The 23,491-nt window shown below is 38.9% G+C and overlaps 2 protein-coding genes across 3 annotated transcripts in view; one reads left to right on the top strand and one right to left on the bottom strand.

The window, feature by feature from the left end:
* Window positions 1-2,506: 2,506 nt before the first annotated feature.
* Window positions 2,507-20,747, bottom strand: LOC105391294 (SHC-transforming protein 2). 2 transcript variants are annotated; one of them, XM_038113109.2, is made up of 8 exons: window positions 20,330-20,747; window positions 19,952-20,022; window positions 19,465-19,863; window positions 13,890-13,994; window positions 11,792-11,898; window positions 11,134-11,267; window positions 9,567-9,689; window positions 2,507-2,676 (listed from the first exon to the last, which is right to left on the bottom strand). In XM_038113109.2, the coding sequence occupies exons 1-8, from the start codon at window positions 20,420-20,422 to the stop codon at window positions 2,545-2,547; spliced, it is 1,164 nt and encodes a 387-aa protein (XP_037969037.2). In that variant the 5' UTR covers window positions 20,423-20,747; the 3' UTR covers window positions 2,507-2,544. The 2 variants fall into 2 exon arrangements, with proteins under 2 accessions (XP_037969037.2, XP_037969040.2); XM_038113112.2 differs by having other exon boundaries at window positions 2,508-2,676; window positions 11,792-11,892; window positions 20,330-20,746.
* Window positions 20,748-22,988: 2,241 nt separating this feature from the next.
* LOC119692348 (formin-like protein 7) overlaps window positions 22,989-23,491 on the top strand; it is a 41,435-nt gene continuing 40,932 nt past the window's right edge. Inside the window, exon 1 of the mRNA XM_048633386.1 lies at window positions 22,989-23,070. The gene's annotated coding sequence lies outside the window, so the exon portion shown is untranslated. The remainder of the gene's footprint in view (window positions 23,071-23,491) is intronic.

Raw genomic sequence — 23,491 nt, forward strand, 5'->3', positions numbered from 1 at the left:
TACAAAATAGTAATTTATTAAATCACATTCAACATTTAGCTATACATACGCTTTTATCTACTAACATAGACTTAAACTAAACTTCATTGATAATGATAAAAATTGTAAAGATAGAATATTTGTGCAACATATTATTATCACATAGAACTCACAACTATTTGAAGAATAAGTGCCATAACAGATCGTTGCTTTTTTTATACAAGACAAATATTTTCATCAAGTATACTTAACATATTTTATATAATAATATGTGTCATCATGAAGTAATTGGATCAAATTAATTAAATTCAATGATTCGTTTCATGTGCTATCAATAAACAACCAAACATACCTCTCTGAAATTGGCTAAAACACTTATAAAAATATAGGGATGTTTTGTAAACAAAGTAATGTGATGAGATTACTTAAAGTGGTATTTACATTTTATTTATTGTATAGTATATATTTTAACATCTAGGTATATGGGTTATATAGCACCTACGCTTTAGATTCTACATTCATTCTTATGTTACTGTGAGTTTCAGTTTAATAGTACCTACATATTTTGGAATTTATGTGAAACAGATGATGAAGCATTACAAAATACTGGTGCTTGGTGCAATTGAAGTTTTTATGTTTAATTTATTAAAAAAACCTCAAAGTAAATACAAGAACAGTGTAAAGCGTGAGTATAAAAATAACTTTATTATACTTTTGGCATAATGATTGCATGGAATCGTTATTTACATACTAAACTTGGTATTAAGTATACGATATATATGAAGAGAAAACGTAAAATTACCTTAAATTAAAACTAAGCGAATATGGCAGCTAGCCACTTTGGTAAATGAATAATATAATCGAGCACGTTGTATAAGTACAATTTTACAATTTGTACAGCATTGTGTACGACATTAAAGAACAATGCTTACTACATAGTTTTGCTAACCCTAGACGAGGCACAGTATTACACATTTTCGTCACGTTTCATGCACCAATTAAGTCGATAATTTTTATTAAATATGGTATTATAAATGAAGTGCTGAATTCACCATACATAGGGGGTATATTTTCTCTACCATATACATAATTATGTATAAGAGTTATGTATGTCATAATTCTCATACTTTAATATCTAACCCATTCAATTCCGTGGACACACATTTTAAAATCACCTACTTCGTATATTTGTAAGAAACATTATAAATAAATATGTGGGGACATCTCACACAAGGCCATCCAACCCCAAGCTAGGCAGAACCTGTGTTATGGGATCGGACAGCTGATATATCTACAAAGATACATAGATAGATAGGTACATATTGAATAGATAAACGAGAACCAGATACAAGACAAACACAAATGATCATCACACGAATGTTTGCCCTGGGCGGGATTCGAACCCGCGGCCCCAAGCTTCGGAAGCAGCTTCACTACCGCCTAGGCTACGGTGCCGTCGAATGTTATGTTCGTAAATAGAACTATTTTAGCATTGGCTTGAATAACATGTATAGCGGTGATAGAGTGGATATAGTACATATTCAACTACACAGTGCACACGTTCAGTTAATAATATTTATTTTTTACATAGATTATTTGTATTTTATATCGTAATGATAAATAAATGCTTTCGAATGGAAGGAATGTTTTGATAATTTAAAGATGCGTTTTGTTTAAAGTTATAATTTTACTATCAAATACCACTTTGTGTCAATGCTTTACCTAGGTATCGATATGTTGGATGAATGATGAATGGCAGAGTCAGGTGAGCGTAGATAGGGCGCATATAGCTCCCTAAAAACATCGAAATCGGAAGCTTTAAAATATGTAGAATATGTTTTTCTTTTAATTCGCCGCAGAGTAAGGCTAATACCCCCGGGAACCCTAAAACACTGAAATTTATAACCTTAAAATTGCGTTTTTCTTCCAAATCAGTCCATTCACCGCCACAGTTTCTTCACAATATCATCTAGCACCTCTCTAGTGAGCACCTCTCTAGTAAGCTGGGTGGTGGGTCAGCGCGGGTCGCGCGGCACCGGCGTCTTCAGCAGCAGCGCGGAGTCCGTGCTCACGATGGGCAGCGAGTTGCTAGTTTTGTAGTTATATTGTAGTGAGAGTGTGTTAGTTACGTTTCAAAAGATGGCGGCGATTGTTTCCGTTTTACGTAGCCACGTGCCGAAATGATACTATTAACACTGTAGGTATTCTAAACTAGTTTTTACTCGATTCCCGTGGTAGTAGGATATTGTCATAAGGGCTCGGACTGTTGAAACCTGCTTAATAAGGCGCCAGAGCGTAGCGAGAGCGCTAATACATCGGCGGACTCAAATCTCCGAAATTTTACCCTTAAAATTGTGTTTTTCTTTGAAATTAGTCTATAGAACCCGCTTATTGAGATTTGAGACAGCGTGACGTAGTAAGGCGCCCGAGCGTAGCGAGGGCGCCAATAGCCCCAAGGCCCTTAAAACACCGAAATTTTTAACCTTAAAATTGCGTTTTTCTTTCAAATCAGTCCATTTACCGCCACAATTTCTTCACTATATCATCCAGCAGTTCCCTGGTGGGTCAGCGCGGGTCCCGCGGCACCGGCGTCTTCAGCAGCAGCGCGGAGTCGGCGCTCACTATCGGCAGCGAGTTGCTGCAGTGGTACTTGATGAGGTGCGGCACGCTCTCGAACACGCGGTCTTTGGTTCGCACCTAAGGGGGAGAGGGGGAAATTAGTAATTGGCTTATATAGAAGAAAGATGGTTCTGATTATTAAAAAAGTAAAAGTTTATAGTTCGAATTCTTGTCACTAGGTGGCAGCACTATCTATGCAAACCTCTCCTTCACTGTGTGTTCTGCCGTAAACGTGTGCTTTATAAGTTCAATAAACGAAATAACAGAAATCTCAAGTTTTTATTCAAGAATCCCATAAAACCTTAATAGGTTATGGGCCCAGGAAGCTCTGAAACTTAGAGAACAGAAGAAAACGGCTAAGAAAACGAAGATAATTGTAAATATCAACCGGCTAACCTCAAATATGGCCATGGCGTCGTCGCGTGTAATGAGTGTGGAAAAATTTGATGGAACCAACCATTGACATATATATTACTAGCGTAAGGACAGGGCCTCCCACTCAAAAAAATGGCACCCGCGCGTTGGCCCTAAAATCGTTATTTTAGGGCCAACGCTCCTCAGTCGACAGTTGTCTGTGGCCGAGAGATGGTCTTGTGAATCTTGTGATAAATATGTAGTTGTGTTGTAAAAGGCTGCAAAAACCATTATACGAAGGTCAAAAAGAAACATCGAATATCGTATCATCGGTAATTACCATTAAATTAAGTAATAAACACATTATAAAGTGATAATTATTTTACTACCAAAGTCTACAATGGCCGCGCGCTGTAACCTTGTGCGTACGTCATTTTTTGTTGACTACCCTCCGAGAACATTTTCTTGTTGCACACACTTACGTTTTGGAGCGTGATTTTTAGTCCATTTGTACGGGACGCTCTACAGGTCTACAGCCCAAAACAGTTTTAATTTTAGTAGTTGGATTTGTCTTAAATTATTGATATGGCGCCTGCAAATAATAAAACAATGTCCGGGATGGTAAATTATTAACGCACGTACAAGGTTACATCGTCAAGATAGTTGCTAGGCACTGACATAGTTCAAACAAATTATGACAGATGACAGTTATTTTGCTTGTATGAAGAAGGTTTGAGTAAAATGTTCTGAAGGGCCTATCCTTCCTTTTGAAATCATTGGAACCAACTTTAGACAATGGAAATTTCAAGTTAAGTGCGCCTTAAAAGCTAATGGAATAGATATTTCAATACCTAAACCAGCAACGAACGAAAGTGACTGGTTAAAAAAGGATGGCATGGCAATGTACATCTTAACCTCGTCGATGGATCTCAAGCAAATCACGCTAATAGAAAACTGTGAAACTGCTCAAGAAATTATGCTGAAACTTGAATCAATATATGAACAGAAAAGTGAATTAAATAAAATGCTGATTCATGAAAGGTTTTACCAGTACAAAATGTCTGTAAGTGACAGTGTAGCTGAACACATCTTAAAGGTAGAAAACTTGGCTCAACAGCTGAAAGACAGTGGTGAGAGTGTTAGTGACTTGGCCATCATAACAAAAATATTGGGAACATTGCCTACCAAGTATAGATCATTGCGACAAGCATGGATGTCTTTAGATCCAAAGCAACAGACGCTCATAAATTTGACTGCTCGTCTGTTGGATGAGGAAGCCAGTATTACATGTGAAGAAGAACAGGAAACAGCCCTTCTGGTTGCAAATACAAAACAGAAGAATCAGAAAGAGGCCAGTGCTAGTACTTCGACTCAAAACAAAACCACCAAACATCGATTTGAGTGTTACAACTGTGGGAAGCGAGGTCATTTCTCCAGAGAATGTCGTGCTCCAAGGAGAGGCACCAAGAAACCAACCAGTGAAAATACAATGTTGGCATTTAATGTAGAAACCAACTTAAGTGAAGTTGAAGAGAATACTTGGATCTTGGACAGCGGTGCATCTGCTCATATGACTTTTAGAAAGGATTTTTTTGAGGAGCTTGTCCAATGCAATCAAAAATCATTAACATTAGGAAACAAGCAGTCTGTCGAAGTCAGGGGTATAGGAAAAGTTATGATAAAAAGATTGGTCAATGGACAGTGGGAGCACAGCATGCTGCAGGGTGTATTGTTTGTGCCTAGCTTAAGAAGAAACCTATTTTCTGAAGGTGTGATAGTTCGCAGAGGGTACACTATCATCAAGAAGCACCCCAATGCTTTAATATATAAAGAAAAAGAAGTAGTGATGAGTGCAAAAATTACAGAAAACAACTTGTATAAGTTACAAATAGAAACAGTGATACCGGACTCTTGTAACATAGTTCAAAGTGCTCACAGTGACATTAAAAAGTGGCATGAAAGACTTGGACATATTAACCTGAAGCAATTACTGAATATGAGTGCCCAAAATGTTATTGAAGGTTTGAACATTGACAATAGTGAAAGTGATTTTGTCTGCGAAGCATGTGCATATGGAAAACAAAGTCGGCTTCCATTTCAAAAATCCATACGAGGAGAACTACAGCCTGGAGACTTAGTATACAGTTATGTCTGCGGTCCTATGAGTCACACGTCAGTTCAAGGTCTGAGATACTTTGTATTATTCAAAGATGCAGCTACAAGTTACAGGCATGTATATTTTATGAAAAATAAAAGTGATGTATTAGATTACTTTAAGAAATATAACGCTATTATCAAGAACAAGTTTGCCCATTGTGTAAAGATACTTCACACAGACAATGGAGGAGAGTATGTGAATAAAGCATACAAGGAATATGTGGAGAAAGAAGGCATATTTCATGAGTTCACAGCACCATACACACCTGAACAAAACGGTCGTGCAGAGAGGGAGCTGCGAACAATAGTGGAGAGTGCCCGCTCCATGTTGTATGCAAGAAATGTCCCGTTGAACTTATGGGCTGAAGCTGTAAACTGTGCAGTTTACATATTGAACAGGACGTCTTCAAGCCAAACTCCAAATAAGACACCTTATGAACTATGGAACGGAGTGAAACCACTTCTAGGTCATGTGAAGGTATTTGGCAGCATTGGTTATGTTCATGTTCCAGATCAGCTGAGAACTAAGCTGGACAAGAAGAGTGAGAAAATGATACTAGTGGGGTATGATAATACCAATTACAGAATGTACAACATGAGTACCAAACAGATTAAAGTGTCAAGAAATGTCATATTTGATGAAAATGAAGTTCTGCAAATGAAGAAAAATATGGCACAGATATGTATTAGTGATGAAGACAACATAAATGATGGAAATAGCCAAGAATTGGCAGAGATAAGTGTGGAAGACAGCACACTGGTGGATAGCTCATCAATAGAAAATGAAGATAGTATGCTGAGTTGTAACAGTGATGATGTTACCTATGAGCCATCTCAAGAAATAGAAGATACAGAGCCGTGTCATGTAAATTTGAGACCACGAAGAAATAGACAACTTGAGGCAAATGTTGTCGAGTTATCATTGCCACAGACATATCAAGAGGCAATGGAAAGTCCACAGAAGGAAGAATGGTCCGAGGCCATAAAGGAAGAACTAATGGCATTAGAAGAAAATGAAACTTGGTCCAAGGTTGAAAACTCGGGTCAGCGAACCCTCACTACTAAGTGGGTATTTGCCATCAAGAAAGATGAGAACGGTCAAGTTTCTCGTTATAAAGCTCGTCTGTGTGCACGAGGCTTTAGTCAAATAAAAGGGGTTGATTATGAAGAGATATTTTCGCCAACCACCAGGTATGATTCTATAAGAATTATTCTTTCTATTGCAGCAAAGTATAACTTAGAAATTCAACAATTTGATGTTAAGACAGCATTTCTTAATGGTTACCTTGAAGAAGAAATTTATATAAGTATACCTGAGGGTTTGCACATAAATAGTAAATATGTATTAAGATTACATAAGTCATTGTATGGTTTAAAACAGGCATCTAGATGTTGGAACAAAAGATTCACAGATTTTTTAAAGAAGTATGGTTTTATACAATGTCAAGCTGATAGCTGTATTTATGTAGGCATCTTTAAGCAAGTCAAAGTTATATTAATACTGTATGTTGATGATGCGCTGATTGTATCTGAGAGTAAATTAATTATAAAAGAAATAATTGACTGTTTAAAACAAGAATTTAAAATTAAAGAATTAAATTTAACATATTTTGTGGGCATGGAAATCAAAAGATTAAATGATTGTATATGTATTTGTCAAAGTGATTACATCAGACAGGTTATTCAGAAGTTTTCTATGTGTAATGCAAATGCAGTAAGTACTCCTGCAGATGTAAATGTTGTCATTTCAAAGAATGAAGATGAAAGTACATCAAATTTTCCATACAGAGAAGCTATAGGCTCATTGTTGTTTTTGTGCTCTGTTTCCAGGCCTGATATATGTTTTGCAGTAAATGTATTGAGCAGATATGTGAATAATCCCAGTCAGCAGCATGTAAATGCTATTAAACGTGTAATAAGGTACTTAATTGATACTAAAGATTATTTTATTAAGTATGGAGAAAGCAATGATCTCATCGGGTATTCAGATTCCGACTTTGCTAGTGATGTAGATACGAGAAAGTCTACTACAGGTTATATTTTCCAAATGAATGGTGGACCAATCACTTGGTGTAGTCAAAAACAAAAGACCATTGCTCTCTCTACCACTGAGGCAGAATTTGTAGCTGCTTGTGAATCGGCTAAGGAAATATTGTGGTTAAAACAATTATTGTCAGAGTTAGGTGAAAACTATAATTGTATTACACTGTGTGTTGATAACCAGAGTGCCATCAAACTGATTAACAATCCTTCTTATCACAAGAGAACTAAACACATAGATGTAAAATATAATTTCATTAGGGAAAAGGTAGAGTTAGGTTTAATGGACAACATTTCATTTTCTTTACCCTATATTTTTATTAGCTATTCGGAAAGGTTATAAAAAATTAGAGGACCCGTATTTTTTTATTTTGTATATACATTAATTTTTGCATGTTATTTTTAACTTTAAAGTTAATTATTTTAAAACCGGAAGTGACATCACATATTAGGCTCAATTTTTATTTTTGTCTCGAAAAAAAACATAAATGACACTGATAAGTGACATTTAAACTTTGTTTACATGCCAACCAACAAATGGGTCATTTTCAAATGACATTGATATTTCTGATGATACAAAGTAGGTACTTATCATGTAAAAAAATAAACAGAAGCATTTTTTCAGATGTGTAGGCGGTGGCATGCTCTGGGAATTATTAAATAGAGGTAATCTCTTAATAAGTACTAACCATTTTGTATGATAAATTAAAAAAATAGTCAGAAAGTGTCAGAACAGAATTTATGAAAATGACCCAAATAAACAACAACGACTCGATAAAACGTCAACGCCAATCAAAAATGAAAGTGACAGTTACTTTGTTTTTAAATCTATAGGCTTTGATCATCAAAATGCATCGCACCTAATGCATGACGTCATCAGCACTTTTTTACTATTTTATGATTTTCTCGAAAATGATACATCCAAAAAATACAAAAACATTTTTTTTGTGGCCTTGAGAGCTAAATCTCGAAATGGTTTTCGATTTATGGCAGCTTAAGTTTTTTGAAATGTTGTCCATTAAGGTTGAGTATGTACCAAGTAATGAACAATTAGCAGACATTTTAACTAAACCTCTGCCTGCTCAAGTTTTTGCTTATCTGAGAAGTCATATCTTGTACCATTGTTAGTTTTAAGCAAGTATTTAAAATGGACAACATTTCAAAAAACTATAGTTGCTATAAATCGAAAACCATTTCGAGATTTAGCTCTAAAGGCCACAAAAAAAATGTTTTTGTATTTTTTGGATGTATCATTTTCGAGAAAATCATAAAATAGTAAAAAAGTGCTGATGACGTCATGCATCAGGTGCGATGCATTTTTATGATCATAGCCTATAGATTTAAAAACAAAGTAACTGTCACTTTCATTTTTGATTGACGTTGACGTTTTATCGTGACGTTGTTGTTTATTTGGGTCATTTTCATAAATTCTGTTCTGACACTTTCTGACTATTTTTTTTATTTATTATATAAAATGGTTAGTACGTATTAAAAGATGACCTCTATATAATATGTCCCAGAGCATGCCACCCCCTACACAGCTGAAAAAATGCTTCTGAAAAATGCTTCTGCTTATTTTTTTCCATGATAAGTACTTTGTATCATCAGAAATATCAATGTCATTTGAAAATGACCCATTTGTGGTTGGCATGTAAACAAAGTTTAAATGTCACTTGTCAGTGTCATTTATGTTTTTTTTCGAGACTAAGGCAATAGACAAAAATAAAAATTGAGCTTAATATGTGACGTAACTTCCGGTTTTAAAATAATTAACTTTAAAGTTAAAAATAACATGCAAAAATTAATGAATATACAAAATAAAAAAATACGGGTCCTCTAATTTTCTATAAACTTTCCGAATAGCTAATAAAAATATAGGGTAAAGAAAATGAAATGTTGTCCATTGTTAGTAGTCAGAAAGTGAGATGTTGTTATTGTAAGTTGTTAAACTTTTAGTGGGAGTATTAAAAAAGTAAAAGTTTATAGTTCGAATTCTTGTCACTAGGTGGCAGCACTATCTATGCAACCTCTCCTTCACTGTGTGTTCTGCCGTAAACGTGTGCTTTATAAGTTCAATAAACGAAATAACAGAAATCTCAAGTTTTTATTCAAGAATCCCATAAAACCTTAGTGGTTCTGATGATATTTTGTAGTGTTGCTTATAGCCGATGGGTTTACTATTACATAAATCAGATACATATATCACATTAATAACTAATCTATAACACACATTTTTGTGAGGTTGATGCCGTTATTATTTGAACATATCAAAAATCACAGACATGTAGCATAAAATTTATATTTTATCGTTCAGTTTAACAAACTGTATAAACCAGGCCATTAAGGTCAACCTGCGTCAGCACGGACTACAGCTAAACCTCTCCCACTCAGCACATGCGTACAGCCACAATACTAACCACTCCGTTAGGGTCAACCAGCAGCAAGTGCTTGTGCTGCCCGCGCCGCGCCCCAGTCAGCACGTACTGCCCCGCGCACGCCGCTGATGAACGCACCAGGAAACTGCCCTCCTCTGTTACTAGCTGCGAAGAGATACAGGGAAATTATAATTATTAAGATTGGATTACATGGATTATTAATCATATTTGTATTTAGGACATTATATTATTGAATATTTCCATAAAAACTCGTTCGTAAAATGCAGGCATGAAGTGGGGTGTGTCAGTGAGTCATAAACGTCAGTGGGACCATATAGCCGCTCACCTTGTCCCATTCTTGTCCATTTAATTTCAATTTGATTCATAATCAGCCAGCACTGATCTATTGATGGACGCAGGATTCAATTCAATACATATATCACATCCAAAAATCAAGTTTGATTAGAATACTTGAATTTCCCTTCCTCAGTATCCCTGGTGTAGTTGTCCTTAAAATCATTAAAATAGAAATGTGATCCCGACGGGACGGGGTCTTTGTAATACAGGTCTCGACTTAGCACAGGACCCCGGCGCTAAGTTAACTTTTTACAATATTTTAATGAATAAAGATTTTTAAAGTTTCATATTTTTTTAGTAATGAACAAGTCCCTCTGAACACTTGGTCCGACTGCTTATTAATAGAATAGAATAGAATAGAATAGAATAGAATAGAATAGAATAGAATAGAATAGAATAGAATAGAATAGAATAGTGAGACAACTTTTAGAAATCAAACAAGACTTTATTCGGAACTTTAGGTAACTTAAGAACTATAGGTTAAAAAACATAAACTAAAAACATTCTAAGCACAACAAAAAAGAGAACAACAGTGAGACTTTATTACATCATTGGCCTATAGCAGTCCACTGCTGGTCGTAGGCCTCTCCCAAAGCACGCCACTGAATGCGATCTTTAGCTTTCCGCATCCAATCGTAACCAGCCGGAGTATCTAGCCGGAGATCAATAGTTCACTTGATCCGATCGGTCGGACAAAGTGGACTCACTTTTCCTATTCATCCGATGATTCGAACCAATAGGAAAAAAAAGTTCACTTGGTCCGATCAGTCGGACTAAGCAGTCGGACCAAGTGTTCAGAGGGGAACAAGTTACCTTCTAAGCAGCAGAGTCCGGGAGATGGGTTCTTTAAACTAAGGAATATTTAGTGATAGTTACCTTCTCAGCCGCGGTCCTAGAGATGGGTCCGTGGAACCAGGGCTCGTTGGCCAGCAGTTCGTTGGCTCGTTGTGCCGGACATGGGGGCTGCTGTTAATGGTCTGAAATGTTTCTTCCTTTCCTCAGTAACCTTGCTAAAGTAGTAAAATTGTTACCTTCTCAGCGGCAGAGTCCGGGAGACGGGTTCTCTAAACTACAGAATATTTAGTCATAGATTGTAGCGTGGGACGCCCTCCGGTGAGATGGGGTGACGACTTGCGAAAGGTGGCTGGTTATGATTGGATGCGGAAAGCTAAAGATCGCATCCAGTGACGTGCTTTGGGAGAGGCCTACGTCCAGCAGTGGACTGCTATAGGCTGATGATGATGATTGTTACCTTCTCAGCCGCGGTCCGGGAGATGGGTCCGTGGAACCAGGGCTCATTAGCCAGTAATGCGGCCTGCGCGGGGGCGGCAAGGGGAGGGGGCGTCGCCGCGGCCGTGCCGGACATGGGGGCTGCTGTGAATGGCTCTGGAAGGTGATAAGGAGATAAGATTATGAGGACAAGTGGTTGTCTTTACTGTTTTTGGATAGATTGGTATTTAAAATTTTGTAACGTTTTATTCGTCTTATTTTATGACTTTTCGACCTTGTATTACAGTGTAAGTGTACTGTTTTCGATGTAGTTGCCCAGCATTGAAGGCATAGGAAATAACACAATATTTTATTTTTAGAGTGTTTAGGATAACTGGCTTGTTCACTATTTTACCTACATACCTACACTTTGTAAATCTTCTTAATTCAAGCACTGTTGGCTAACTGTCCTATACCAAGTCGTTGATCAACATTTATAACCATTGCTTACTCCGATTGACATCGGTCATAACGACTCGCTTGACCTTCCTCTGCCGTAGGATTCAGATGCTCGTGCGGTAATCAGTTCTCCAACTTTGAGATATAATATCAGAACATCTTTTCATTCATAATAAATTTACTTAAACCTCATATAACATGAGGTTTCAATTAATACATTTTGAATATAATATGTAACTCACGCATGTCAAAGATATCGGTGTGGTGGTTGGCGAGCAGCGCCGTGGGCGGCGTGCGCGGCGGCGGCGTCTGGTTCACGTAGTGCCGCGCCGACTCCGAGCAGCTGTTCCTAGTATGGATTTAATTACATTGTTACAAGTTACAGTATGATCATCTTATTTACAAGACATGAAATATGAATAAAAACACAAAAAAACACACACTCACGCCTTGTACTAATGTACTCCCTTGCGGGGTAGGCAGAGGTGCATTGCTGCACCCACTTTTCGCCAGAGTGTTATGTTTTATGGGGCGGGCCTATTGCCATTTTACGGGCACATCCAAGACCCGATAACAAATATCTGTGTTTAAACAAATATCTGCCCCAGCCGGGAATCGAACCCGGGACCTTCGGCTCAGTAGTCAGGATCACTAACCACTACGCCATTCGGTCGTCAAGTATGAATAACTTTTACAAATATACAATAATATACTTACCCTCTTGTGGGGTAGACAGTGGACTACGCAGAGGTATGTTGTAATATTGGTGACCATATAATCGGGTCTGCAGTCTATTGCTAAGACTCAAGTCCAAGCCTCTGATCATTTATGTATACAGGGTGTTGCAAAAAGGGTATACTAAGCCGAAACCTACATGTGCAGCATGTCATATCTAAGCCCAAAACAGAAATCAGAATTTGAAAATTCGCGAAAAAAAAATTTCATTTTCCATAGAAACTTTGTTGGTCACGTGACTTTTTACTATGGTTTTTTTTTTCGCGAATTTCCAAATTCTGATTTCAGTTTCGGGCTTAGATATAACATGCTGTACATGTAGGTTTCGGCTTAGTATACCAATTTTGCAACACCCTGTATATCTCTAGCAATAAGACTCACGTGTTGAGCGGAGTCAATGAGGGCAGTTTCTTCCGATATACACCGGTATTAGTTACATTCTCGCCTTATATGTCTAGCCCAAATCTCTAAACTCACGTGGTGAGCGGCGGCGGGCGCGGCTCGGGCGGCAGCTTGCCCGGCATGTCGTGTAGTAGTGCACTCTCGCCTCTATTGCTACAGCAGTAAGACTCACGTGGTGAGCGGCGGCGGCTGCCCGGCATGTCGTGTAGTAGTGCACTCTCGCCTCTATTGCTACAGCAGTAAGACTCACGTGGTGAGCGGCGGCGGGCGCGGCTCGGGCGGCAGCTTGCCCGGCATGTCGTGTAGTAGTGCACTCTCGCCTCTATTGCTACAGCAGTAAGACTCACGTGGTGAGCGGCGGCGGCTGCCCGGCATGTCGTGTAGTAGTGCACTCTCGCCTCTATTGCTACAGCAGTAAGACTCACGTGGTGAGCGGCGGCGGCTGCCCGGCATGTCGTGTAGTAGTGCACTCTCGCCTCTATTGCTACAGCAGTAAGACTCACGTGGTGAGCGGCGGCGGGCGCGGCTCGGGCGGCAGCTTGCCCGGCATGTCGTGTAGTAGTGCACTCTCGCCTCTATTGCTACAGCAGTAAGACTCACGTGGTGAGCGGCGGCGGCTGCCCGGCATGTCGTGTAGTAGTGCACTCTCGCCTCTATTGCTACAGCAGTAAGACTCACGTGGTGAGCGGCGGCGGGCGCGGCTCGGGCGGCAGCTTGCCCGGCATGTCGTGTAGTAGTGCACTCTCGCCTCTATTGCTACAGCAGTAAGACTCACGTGGTGAGCGGCGGCGGCTGCCCGGCATGTCGTGTAGTAGTGCACTCTCGCCTCTATTGCTACAGCAGTAAGACTCACGTGGTGAGCGGCGGCGGGCGCGGCTCGGGCGGCAGCTTGCCCGGCATGTCGTGTAGTAGTGCACTCTCGCCTCTATTGCTACAGCAGTAAGACTCACGTGGTGAGCGGCGGCGGCTGCCCGGCATGTCGTGTAGTAGTGCACTCTCGCCTCTATTGCTACAGCAGTAAGACTCACGTGGTGAGCGGCGGCGGGCGCGGCTCGGGCGGCAGCTTGCCCGGCATGTCGTGTAGTAGTGCACTCTCGCCTCTATTGCTACAGCAGTAAGACTCACGTGGTGAGCGGCGGCGGCTGCCCGGCATGTCGTGTAGTAGTGCACTCTCGCCTCTATTGCTACAGCAGTAAGACTCACGTGGTGAGCGGCGGCGGGCGCGGCTCGGGCGGCAGTTTGCCCGGCATGTCGTTGTAGTAGTCGCGCTCCTCCGCCGCGCCGCAGGGGAGGGTGCCCACGTTCAGACTGGAATGAGGTGGTAGGCTGGTTAAAAAAGTTGTATGAACTTGGGCAAGAATAGCCTGGTAACAGTTTGATGATGAAACATAATGTTTGGCACACTGAAAACAATGAATACTGCAAGCAATATAAAACACAAAACAAAGAGTGAGTGAGAGAGAGGGTTGTTGTCCAGGGTGTTAAAAGTCACCAGCTCGTGCTGTAGACTTTAAAGGTCACAGTGCTGGTTTTCAGCTGCTTGCTACCAATGTGATATCAGTTCTGTGCCTCAAGATGGATTACGGGTTAAAGTATTTAATTTAGAATCACACAAAAAAGCTACACAGATGGGTAGATACCACAACATTTCTATCTTAATCAACAGTCTACACTTTGGTTAGATGTGGCTACAAGCTAGTAGACTGGTTGCATTCCTTTCAACATTCCAAGTGAAATCTATTTACTTGATCTTAAATATGACATAATACACATTGCAATAGATATAATTGATATGCTATGTATTACACCATCGTAGCAACAATGCGATCAACTATGCATTCAATTGAGACAATAAAAACTACAAAATATAACAAAAGCACATTCGTCATTGGAATGGGAAAGTGCGATGTTTATTTTTTGTTTGATAGACAAAAGGTAACACAGTAGCTACTAACTATTGTGTTCCACACATTCTGATACATTTTATGAATATTAACGAAGGATTAATTTACAGTATCAATAATCTGATTCTGTAGTTGTTTAAATAATTAATATTTCAAGTATAGCGGATTATATGACATAGGTAGTGGAATAAATAACTGTAAATGAATACTATAGTTAGTAGTAAAGAAAACTAACTTTAAATGTACAGATATGGGTGTAAATATTAGAGTGTTTTAGTAATAATAATTTCTGAATGGTTCAATGAGCAATTGTCCAGTAAATTGATATGAGCTTGTGGCTGATAGTCAATGAGACATCACTGTTGAAGTTTTCCTCTATTAGGATGTATCTCACAGTGAGTCATATCAATTTATCTGTTGCTACTAGAACTGTACCATCATGTTATAAATATGAATGTATGATTCAGTGACCAGCACATATTTGGCAATTTGTTTTTATTTTTATATACTTGACCTTTACTGAGCTTTATAAAATTCTTTTGTATCCTGCACTTACCACTTTTATTTTATTTTTATGAATACTAAAAAATAATGTCAGATAAGGCAGCGTTCCCACTACGCCGGACCGGCAGATCTGCCGCGCCGGTAAATCTGCCGGAAGAGCTAGTGGCTGTACAATTTATATGAAGCTATTCACATTATCCCGGGTCCGGCATTTTTGCCGAGCCCGGCATTTCTACCGAACGTTTTGTCACTACGAATTTCCGGTAGAACGACCGGGCCCGGAGTAATGTGAACGAGTTTGTGCCGGTATCTGTCCCCCGCTCGCCCCGCTCGTGCTCCCCTCGCCCCGCCCGTGTTCCACTCACGTCATTCGGAGCATGGATATTCAAGCAGAAACTGTCTGAATTTCTTCCGGGATCCGATGTAATGTGAACACTCTGTCCGGTGTCCAGTTTTCGGCAGATCTGCCGGTCCGGCGTAGTGGGAACGCTGCCTAATGCATTCAGATCCTAACTAATATTATAAATGCGAAAGTAACTGTGTCTGTCTGTCTGTCTGTTACTCTTTCACGCCAAAACTACTGAACGGATTTGAATGAAATTTGGTATACATATCGACGGTGGAAAGGCAGAATGTTTTATCCGCCACTTTTGGCGAATATGAGTTATATACACCGTTGGAATCGCCTGATTTTTCTCTTTCGAATGGTGCGGGTCTCGTTTCGATCTGAGCACTTTTTTGGCGCTTAAGACATCAGTGATTTTGGAAATCTTAATACTTTTTTCTTGTATTAAGAGCCACTTTTTTAGTCATTTGTATGTTCAAACATACATGATCAATAATAAAGTTATATAAAACATTTTACCCTTACTAAAACAGTAAAACACTGTGACTTAATTCATTTTAGATGAATGTGAATTTGTATCATTAGTTACTTAAGCGACCTACCTGATTGCGAAATAAAACATAATGGATATAAAACTAAATGCCTTCTTGTCAAAAATAACAAAAAAGCACTTAATATATTTTACGTAATTGTAATTTAAGCCTCACTGGCACTTAAACCATTTTACCGGTCAGTCTTACTCGCGGCCTTTGGCGGTTAATACAACTTTACCTAAATCTGGTTAATGGTACAATTGGCATTTAAGCGGTGTTTTGCGATTTGTAGATAATTGATATAAGTGATATAAAACAATTCAAAAGAATCGCAATGACGTGGTTTATGGTGTTTAAGCTGTTATATTATTATTATATTCAGAAGGATATTGCGTGAAAACGCCAATATATAAATAGGACCGGTTGGAAAGGTGTCGCTTCAGTACCCCGCCGGGACGTTCATTGTGAGAGGACGTGCGTCTATGCGACAGTTCAGATTCGTTCGCCAGTATAAAACTATAAATATTTTTTATTATATCACCAGATAACTACATTAAATTATAATATCTAGTCTAGGTATTATATTACGGTTCTAAATAATAGTGTTGCTATAATTAATATTTATTGAGTTATTAATAAAAATATGCACTTGGATCCTTTCCTCTAAATTGCTGTATATATGCAAGTAGGGAATTTTAACGTTTCTCTAAAAGGATCAAACCAAATATTTATTTTTTATAAAATATTTTTTCTATGACAATATGGTTCTTAATGTAAAATATTTTTAATGTAATAACATGACATTACTTTTTATACAAAATAAAAATTATATATAAAAAATAAAATTATTCTTAAATAATTAACCTACATCGAAATCTAGTCAGAAACAACATTTCTTATCTATATAAAAATCTAACCGAAAATGTGTTCCCAAGCGCAAAACTCTGGATGAACTTAACCGATTTTGATAATTGTTAGGTAATTATACTAAATAGAAGGCCACGTTTTAAGTGAGTGACCAAGAGTACCACGACCTGTTTGTATCCCATACTTTTCAGAATAAAGTATTTTAACGAACTTTGCCACTCTTCGGCGATCGTATGGTCCGTATCAATTCGTCTTATTTGGGGGTTGGATATTTAAATTTCTGTCAAGATGCAGGATAGTCATAAATCTCATCATTAATCATCATCACGACCCATTACATCCCCACTGCTGGGGCACGGGTCTCCTTCCAATGAAGGAATGGTTTAGGCCTAGTCTACCACGCTGGCCTAGCGCGGGTTGGTGGGCTCGAACACAAGCAATCTTGTGCTGAGAGAGTTGTCGGGTAAGTGGGCAACCCAACTGTCAGACGTTTTCAAGCCGCCCGAAGGCCTCTGACTAGCCTTAGCGACCTGCCGATTTTATTAATCATAATGATTACGATTATGCATCAAGATACAAGATGATATTGGTATATTTGCATCTGCATCCAACTCCTCAGGTGGTGGTTAGGATCATTAAAAACTTCGGCAATGTGGCCATACCATCTTGAAAGTCAATCTTCCATAGTAACAAGGAGATATCCTGGGTTTTGTTGCAATATTCTTCAAGATGCTTTGTATAGATCCTTCATGTTTTCTATGGCAGCCGATGGTTGTGGTCTCATTTCTGGACATAGAGTCACCCCTAGCAGTGTTTGTCTTTTTAAATTTCGTTTGATATTAAGTTCACAAAGAAAATAATCGTACGCAAGTGCTTCTTTAGAATGGTCGTCTAGTTCGACGTTAAGTTTTCCTTGATGGTTGATCATATCCCATGTTTCTTTAGACATACCATTCATTCTTTAAGTGTTCCTTGTGCCTTATTATTTCTTCGCAAATTTTTAGCAACACGTCTTTGATGCCAGACCTTTGATCTTTGAATGAGACCTCGTCCAGACTTAGTAGATGGTATTTGTTGTCGATCTGGATACTAAGTTATCTTCTAACTTGTGGGTCCTGCAGCTTATTTACACGACACGACACCTTTGGCAGATCTTGTGGTCTGCTCCTAAACTCCCACTATCTTCAAGCAGATTTTTCCATCGACTAAGTGGTGATCACTATTGACATCACCAACCCTCTTATTCCTAACATGTAGAAGTGTCTCCATTTTCGACTAATCGTCGGTCGATTTGGTTCTCGGTCCGGCTGTCGGGTGAGACCTAACTCACATTGTGATAGTTCTTTGGGGTTACCACCACTAAACATTACCAATCCTAAAGCATCGTCGCTTGCTTATCAAATCTAGCGTATCTTGTATGAATCTGACAGATAGTTTAAAGCGAGCGACGCTGCTTATGAATTGATAATTGATAATGTGTCTTGCCTACACTAACATAGGTGCCGATACATGGACGCTGACCAAGGAAACTGTGCACCGAATCAGAGTTGCACAGAGAGCTATGGAGCGATCCATGTTGAGCATTTTGCTTACAGACCGTATTCCCAGCGTGGTAATTTGCCAAAAGACAAAAGTCTTCGACGTCAGTATGCAGGTCACTGAACTGAAATGGGAGTCGGCAGGACACTTGGCTCGAAGGCAGGACGGAAGGTGGACAAAGGCGATGACAGAATGGTGGCATAGAGACGGACGAAGAAATGTCGGTTGAATTATGATTATTAATTGATGAATAAGTAAACCTGATCACTTGGATCTCAATCTTAAAGTGATTTCGCGGTGAACAATATGTTAATAAAGTTTATAATAAAATAATGCTTCGAGAAAAGGATGGCACTGCCGTGCCCCCAGATATTATGAAATTTTAGTTTTCAATCTAGCTGACCCTTCTTACCTTATATACCTTCCCTGGACTTCCACAAATATTTCTAGACCAAAATCGGTTTAACCGTTCTCGAGTTCTGAGGTCCAAATTATAAGTTCATTTATTCTTTAAGTCATTCATCTTAGATATAAATTGCCTTAGTTTGGCGGTTAATTCATTCTTATGTAATGTTTAAAGTAACATAAATTATTATAAAACATTATGCTGGTGTGATGGTTAAATCTCCTTGGTCTTTAAATTGTTTTTACTTGTATTTTATTAAAATGTTAATGTCGTTTAAGCCAATTTTACCTGACTGAGATTTCAGATGCCTATGTCTTATGTCCCTTATTACAGTAAATAGAATATGTACATTCATTTTATATACAGAATTACATAGAAAACTATTTAAATTTAACGTATTTTAATTTTCAAAGCCATAGCTAGAATAATTACAGAGATATGATTTTTTTTCGAAAATTTTAAACTTTAAATTGCTCTGGTGAACATTTTATGTCATGGCGCTTCAAACATTCTGCCTTTCCACCGTCGATATAGTGTTGACCCTGAGAAAGAACATAGGCTACTTTTTATCCCGGAATTCCCACGGGAAAACTTTTTAAGGCGAAGCGAAGCTCGCGGGCACAGCTAGTAATCTATAAAAGCTGAACTTTAAAAAGATGCAATAATAGATAAAACTTACGATGATGGTTTTGTCAGGAATTCCTTGAAACGCAATTCAAATGCCTGTCCTATTGTCGCAATCACATCTTGTGCCAATCTTCCTCCACATTCCAGTACGTAGCATGCTCGCACTTCATTTGGTGGTACGGACTTAGCTACATATGCTACGTAATCTAGGGAATCTGCGTCTCCGCCAGAGGCAAATGAGACTCTTGGCATGTCATGACGGGCGATATTCTCTCCTCCTTCGGCAGATGTCAAAGCGATGGCTCTTGAGGAGACAGTGAGGGCGACGTTGTGGCCGGAGTGTGCCATCTGTGGCCGAGCCGCCAGGGCACATGCAGCTGCTTGACTTATCCTCCGCTTCTTGTCAGCTGATCTCAGCCCGGCCGCTGCACACACTCTTGCTATGCATTCTCTGCAAGAAATTAGTAATTTTATTAAATACACCTGAAATGGTTACATACATCATATTACATATCTTAGGATCTATGCAGTTTACTTACTTGGCAACTTGTGATCTTGTGTCAAAGTCCAATTTCTTCATGGAAGTCAGGACCTCCATACATCCAATATACTGTAACACACAAACACTCTTAGTACTTCCACAGCTGTTACACAAATACAGCTTGTTTACCTTAATCAACATACAGAACCTTTCTGCTCTTTCATAACAAAGTTATTGATCATTCAATGGTAAGATTAGAATGGCTTTACAAGGTCTTCTTCTTCTTATCGTGCTGGTAACAAACACTAGACCTTAATCAGGTTCCTCACTATGGTGAAAGGATTAGCCAGTCAGATTTGCATCTGTTACTGACTGCCCAGGGTGCGTCAGAAGTATATAAGGTACAGTACCACGTTACAGGGTAATAAGTACATACCCTGACGGAGTAGGTGACTCCTTCGTTAGCCAGCACGGAGTCTGGATGCAGCCAGCCCCGCGCCGGCTTGGACACGAAGCTGTTGTCAGCCATCTCTGCACCACGCACTCACACTGACGACATAAGCCGAGCTTCACACTTCACCACCCCGCAGCTATGTTGCACTTTCATTGAGATTCAAATGATCAATTCATGATCACGATCACGACACGGCCCATTCATGTACACGAAACCAGCAATTATGATCGGGATTTGCACTAACACTGGGTTATTTTGAAATGTAGGTGGACTTGTACGTCTGTAACAATAGTTAATTGTTGTAAAAGGGTCTGTAAAGTGAATCAAAAGAATAGTTTTCCGTAAATTTCAAAATGCAAAGTGCATCAGCACAAAACAACTTTTTTGAATGACAAATTTTACGTTCCGTTACATCCGTTGTGTAAAGATGACGTCTGAAACTCTGAAGTGTCGTTTATTAATCTATGTGGTTTTACGACAATAGATTATGCAAAATAAATATAATACTTTAATATGGTAAAAGCTCTCTTTAAATACTAACAATTTTTTCATAACTTTTAAAATTTATACGATTAAGATTTTATAAAACTTAGATTTTGATGTGTGCAACGAAACGTTTTGACTTTAGCGCGAAATTTAAATTTTATTTTTAACTCTGATAATTTCGATTTCAATTATTTTAGATTTTCCGATACCCTTGGTACTTTCTTTCGTCATTGCTTGGTACGGTCACCCTCATTTTTTTCACACCCAAAAAAGTTTTACGAAATTTATTAAATTGATTCATACATTTTGTATCGTATCTACGTACCTCTCTAGTTTATTTCTAAAAAGTGCAATATCTATTAGGATTCCGATGCAGTCCTGGACGGGTCTAATGCCAATATTAATAAGTAGCTACTTACTTATATCATTTTTCACACTATACCACTTACCAGCTTAAAATTAAATATTTATCCCTAAATACTAAAGTCCTACGCTACGATACGCCACGTAACTTTTCCGCACAATATCTAGACTCCTATCTCGCAATATGCACGCAATAATGTAAAGTAGAAGTGAAACGGTGACAAGTCCTGCGCTGTAATGAAATTCCTCTGCTCTAAGTTAGGTCACACGCGTTACTATGTCACGATTCCGTGTAAAGGGGTTATCATTATTTTACGTTACGTAACTACTTAGGCATACAGGATGTTGGCAAAAAGGGTATACTAGGTCGGCTTAGTATACCCTTTTTGCAACACCCTGTATACGGCAATTAGATAGATACATAAGTTCTTTATTTGTTAAGGACAGGAGAACACTCAGGGTAACCCCAATAAAGAAATCGAAAACCCGTTAATCCGTTTGGGAGCTACGCTACCACAGACAGATACATAAGACATGTTAAACTTACAACACCCCTCTTTTTAGTCGAGGGTTAAAAAGAATCGCAGCGACATGGACAGAGCAGAATCCAGAGCTGAATAAATAAATCTGTAAGTTGGTCGTAATGGCAATGGCCGGCATGAATAAGTGAGTAGGCGAGGTAAGAGTTTAGACCTGCGGGCCGCGAGTTTGTTTTTATTGTTCAACGTTGACGCAACGTTGGGACATTACGGTAATGGCCGCCGCCGCGGGACGACGGGCGGGCGGCCGCGTTTACATTGGGCGGATTATTAAGTGTATGCATACAGGTTGATTCGTATTATGTATGTGAACTCATGCGAAAATTTTTATTATATTTTATAATGAGACCAAAAAGAAAACCTTAAAAGGTTGCAAGCAACTTAAAACACCTAATAAAAAACTTGCCAAAACATTTAACTTTATTACTAATTTGTACCTAAATATTATATGTAGGTAAGTGCTTAGTATTTTATGTACTTTTACCTTAAAAAACGCATTCAAAACAGTTCATCCGTTTAGGGGCTAGATCTTACAACGTCGCCTCATACTTACTAAAATAGCACCTATATACAAAGTCCATGTGAAACTTACAACACCCCTCTTTTCCGTCATCTGTTGTTGTTAGGAAGTTGTTAGGCATTTTGTATTCAGTCAGAATGTCAAGACATTTAGCGTAATGGTCCCCGAGGTTTGTCGAAGGCGTATTTGCACGGGCGGGCGGGACGCGATGAAATTACAGGCCAATATTAACATAACCACAGAAACCATGCAGAAACCCTTAATTGCAGTACAAGCTGTGAAATTAAATATATTCTTTATGCAACTGAAAATCGCATAAATATGCACGTCACTGCTGCGGTTTTTTTTTAATAAGAAGGCAGATAGGTACTTTATGTTTTGATAAAAGATTCTTAAAAGTTGAAACTAAAAAAACGTGTTTCTACGAGATCGCTACAGATATGCAAAAAACGCTACGAACAGCTACAACAGTAAATCTTGTAACAATCATCCTGAAATCCTAATCCTAACCTAAACTTTATTATCATAATCATCATTTCATTAACAAAAACCCAACCGAATGCCTTAGCTCCGACAGAACCGCACATTACCATAATTTAATAGAATACTACCACCGGAAATTACTTGTAGGGTACCGTAGTACGAACCCTGAAACCCTCCGACTACCTACGGGGTAGCTTCGTATCGCGCCACGCGCGTGCGCGAGCGTTCAGCGTTCAGTCAAAACGCGTAGCGTGCCCCAAACGCACGCACGGAATGCGTGCAACAACACCAACAACATTAAACCTCTTTTCTACCACACTCCGCGCGCCCCTGTAAGTAAAACCTCCTTTGATATCAAAACAAGTTTTCGAGCAAAAAGTTCGTATAGGTTTTAAGACAGTATTTGGTGAAGGAAGCTGTGATTTCCGGTGTCGGCACGTGGATGGCTGCATCCCTGTTTGTTGCGCGGCGAGTTCGATAGCCCACTGCCCCTGTGAAGAGGTTAGTTCAAGCGTCCTTCTGAAGGGATGCTGTGAATGCGAATTTGGGACATTTCATAACAGCGATAGCAGTGAAGGATGAGGCGCAGTGGAGGAATTTATGTGCTGTTTTTTCGCCTGAGTGTTTCATCGTTTTCATGCAGTTTGCTAGTTGGCTTTAGAGAGTTTTTTTAATCATTTAAAGTGTACTTTTTATTTGTCTATTTAGATAGTTTGTTATGTAGAAAGAAAAACATTAAAACTCACAACTATT

Source organism: Plutella xylostella, chromosome 5, assembly GCF_932276165.1.
Source record: "Plutella xylostella chromosome 5, ilPluXylo3.1, whole genome shotgun sequence".
NCBI lineage: Eukaryota > Metazoa > Arthropoda > Insecta > Lepidoptera > Plutellidae > Plutella > Plutella xylostella.

What these genes read in the sequence shown, in the direction of transcription:
- LOC105391294 (XM_038113109.2), bottom strand. Translation starts at nt 20,422, where the DNA reads ATGGCTGACAACAGCTTCGTGTCCAAGCCGGCGCGGGGCTGGCTGCAT. An exon ending in ACAAGATCACAAGTTGCCAA is followed by an intron (nt 19,864 to 19,951) that starts GTAAGTAAACTG and finishes AATTTCTTGCAG; the next exon opens with AGAATGCATAGCAAGAGTGT. An exon ending in TGGTTGACCCTAACGGAGTG is followed by an intron (nt 2,677 to 9,566) that starts GTTAGTATTGTG and finishes TCTCCCCCTTAG; the next exon opens with GTGCGAACCAAAGACCGCGT.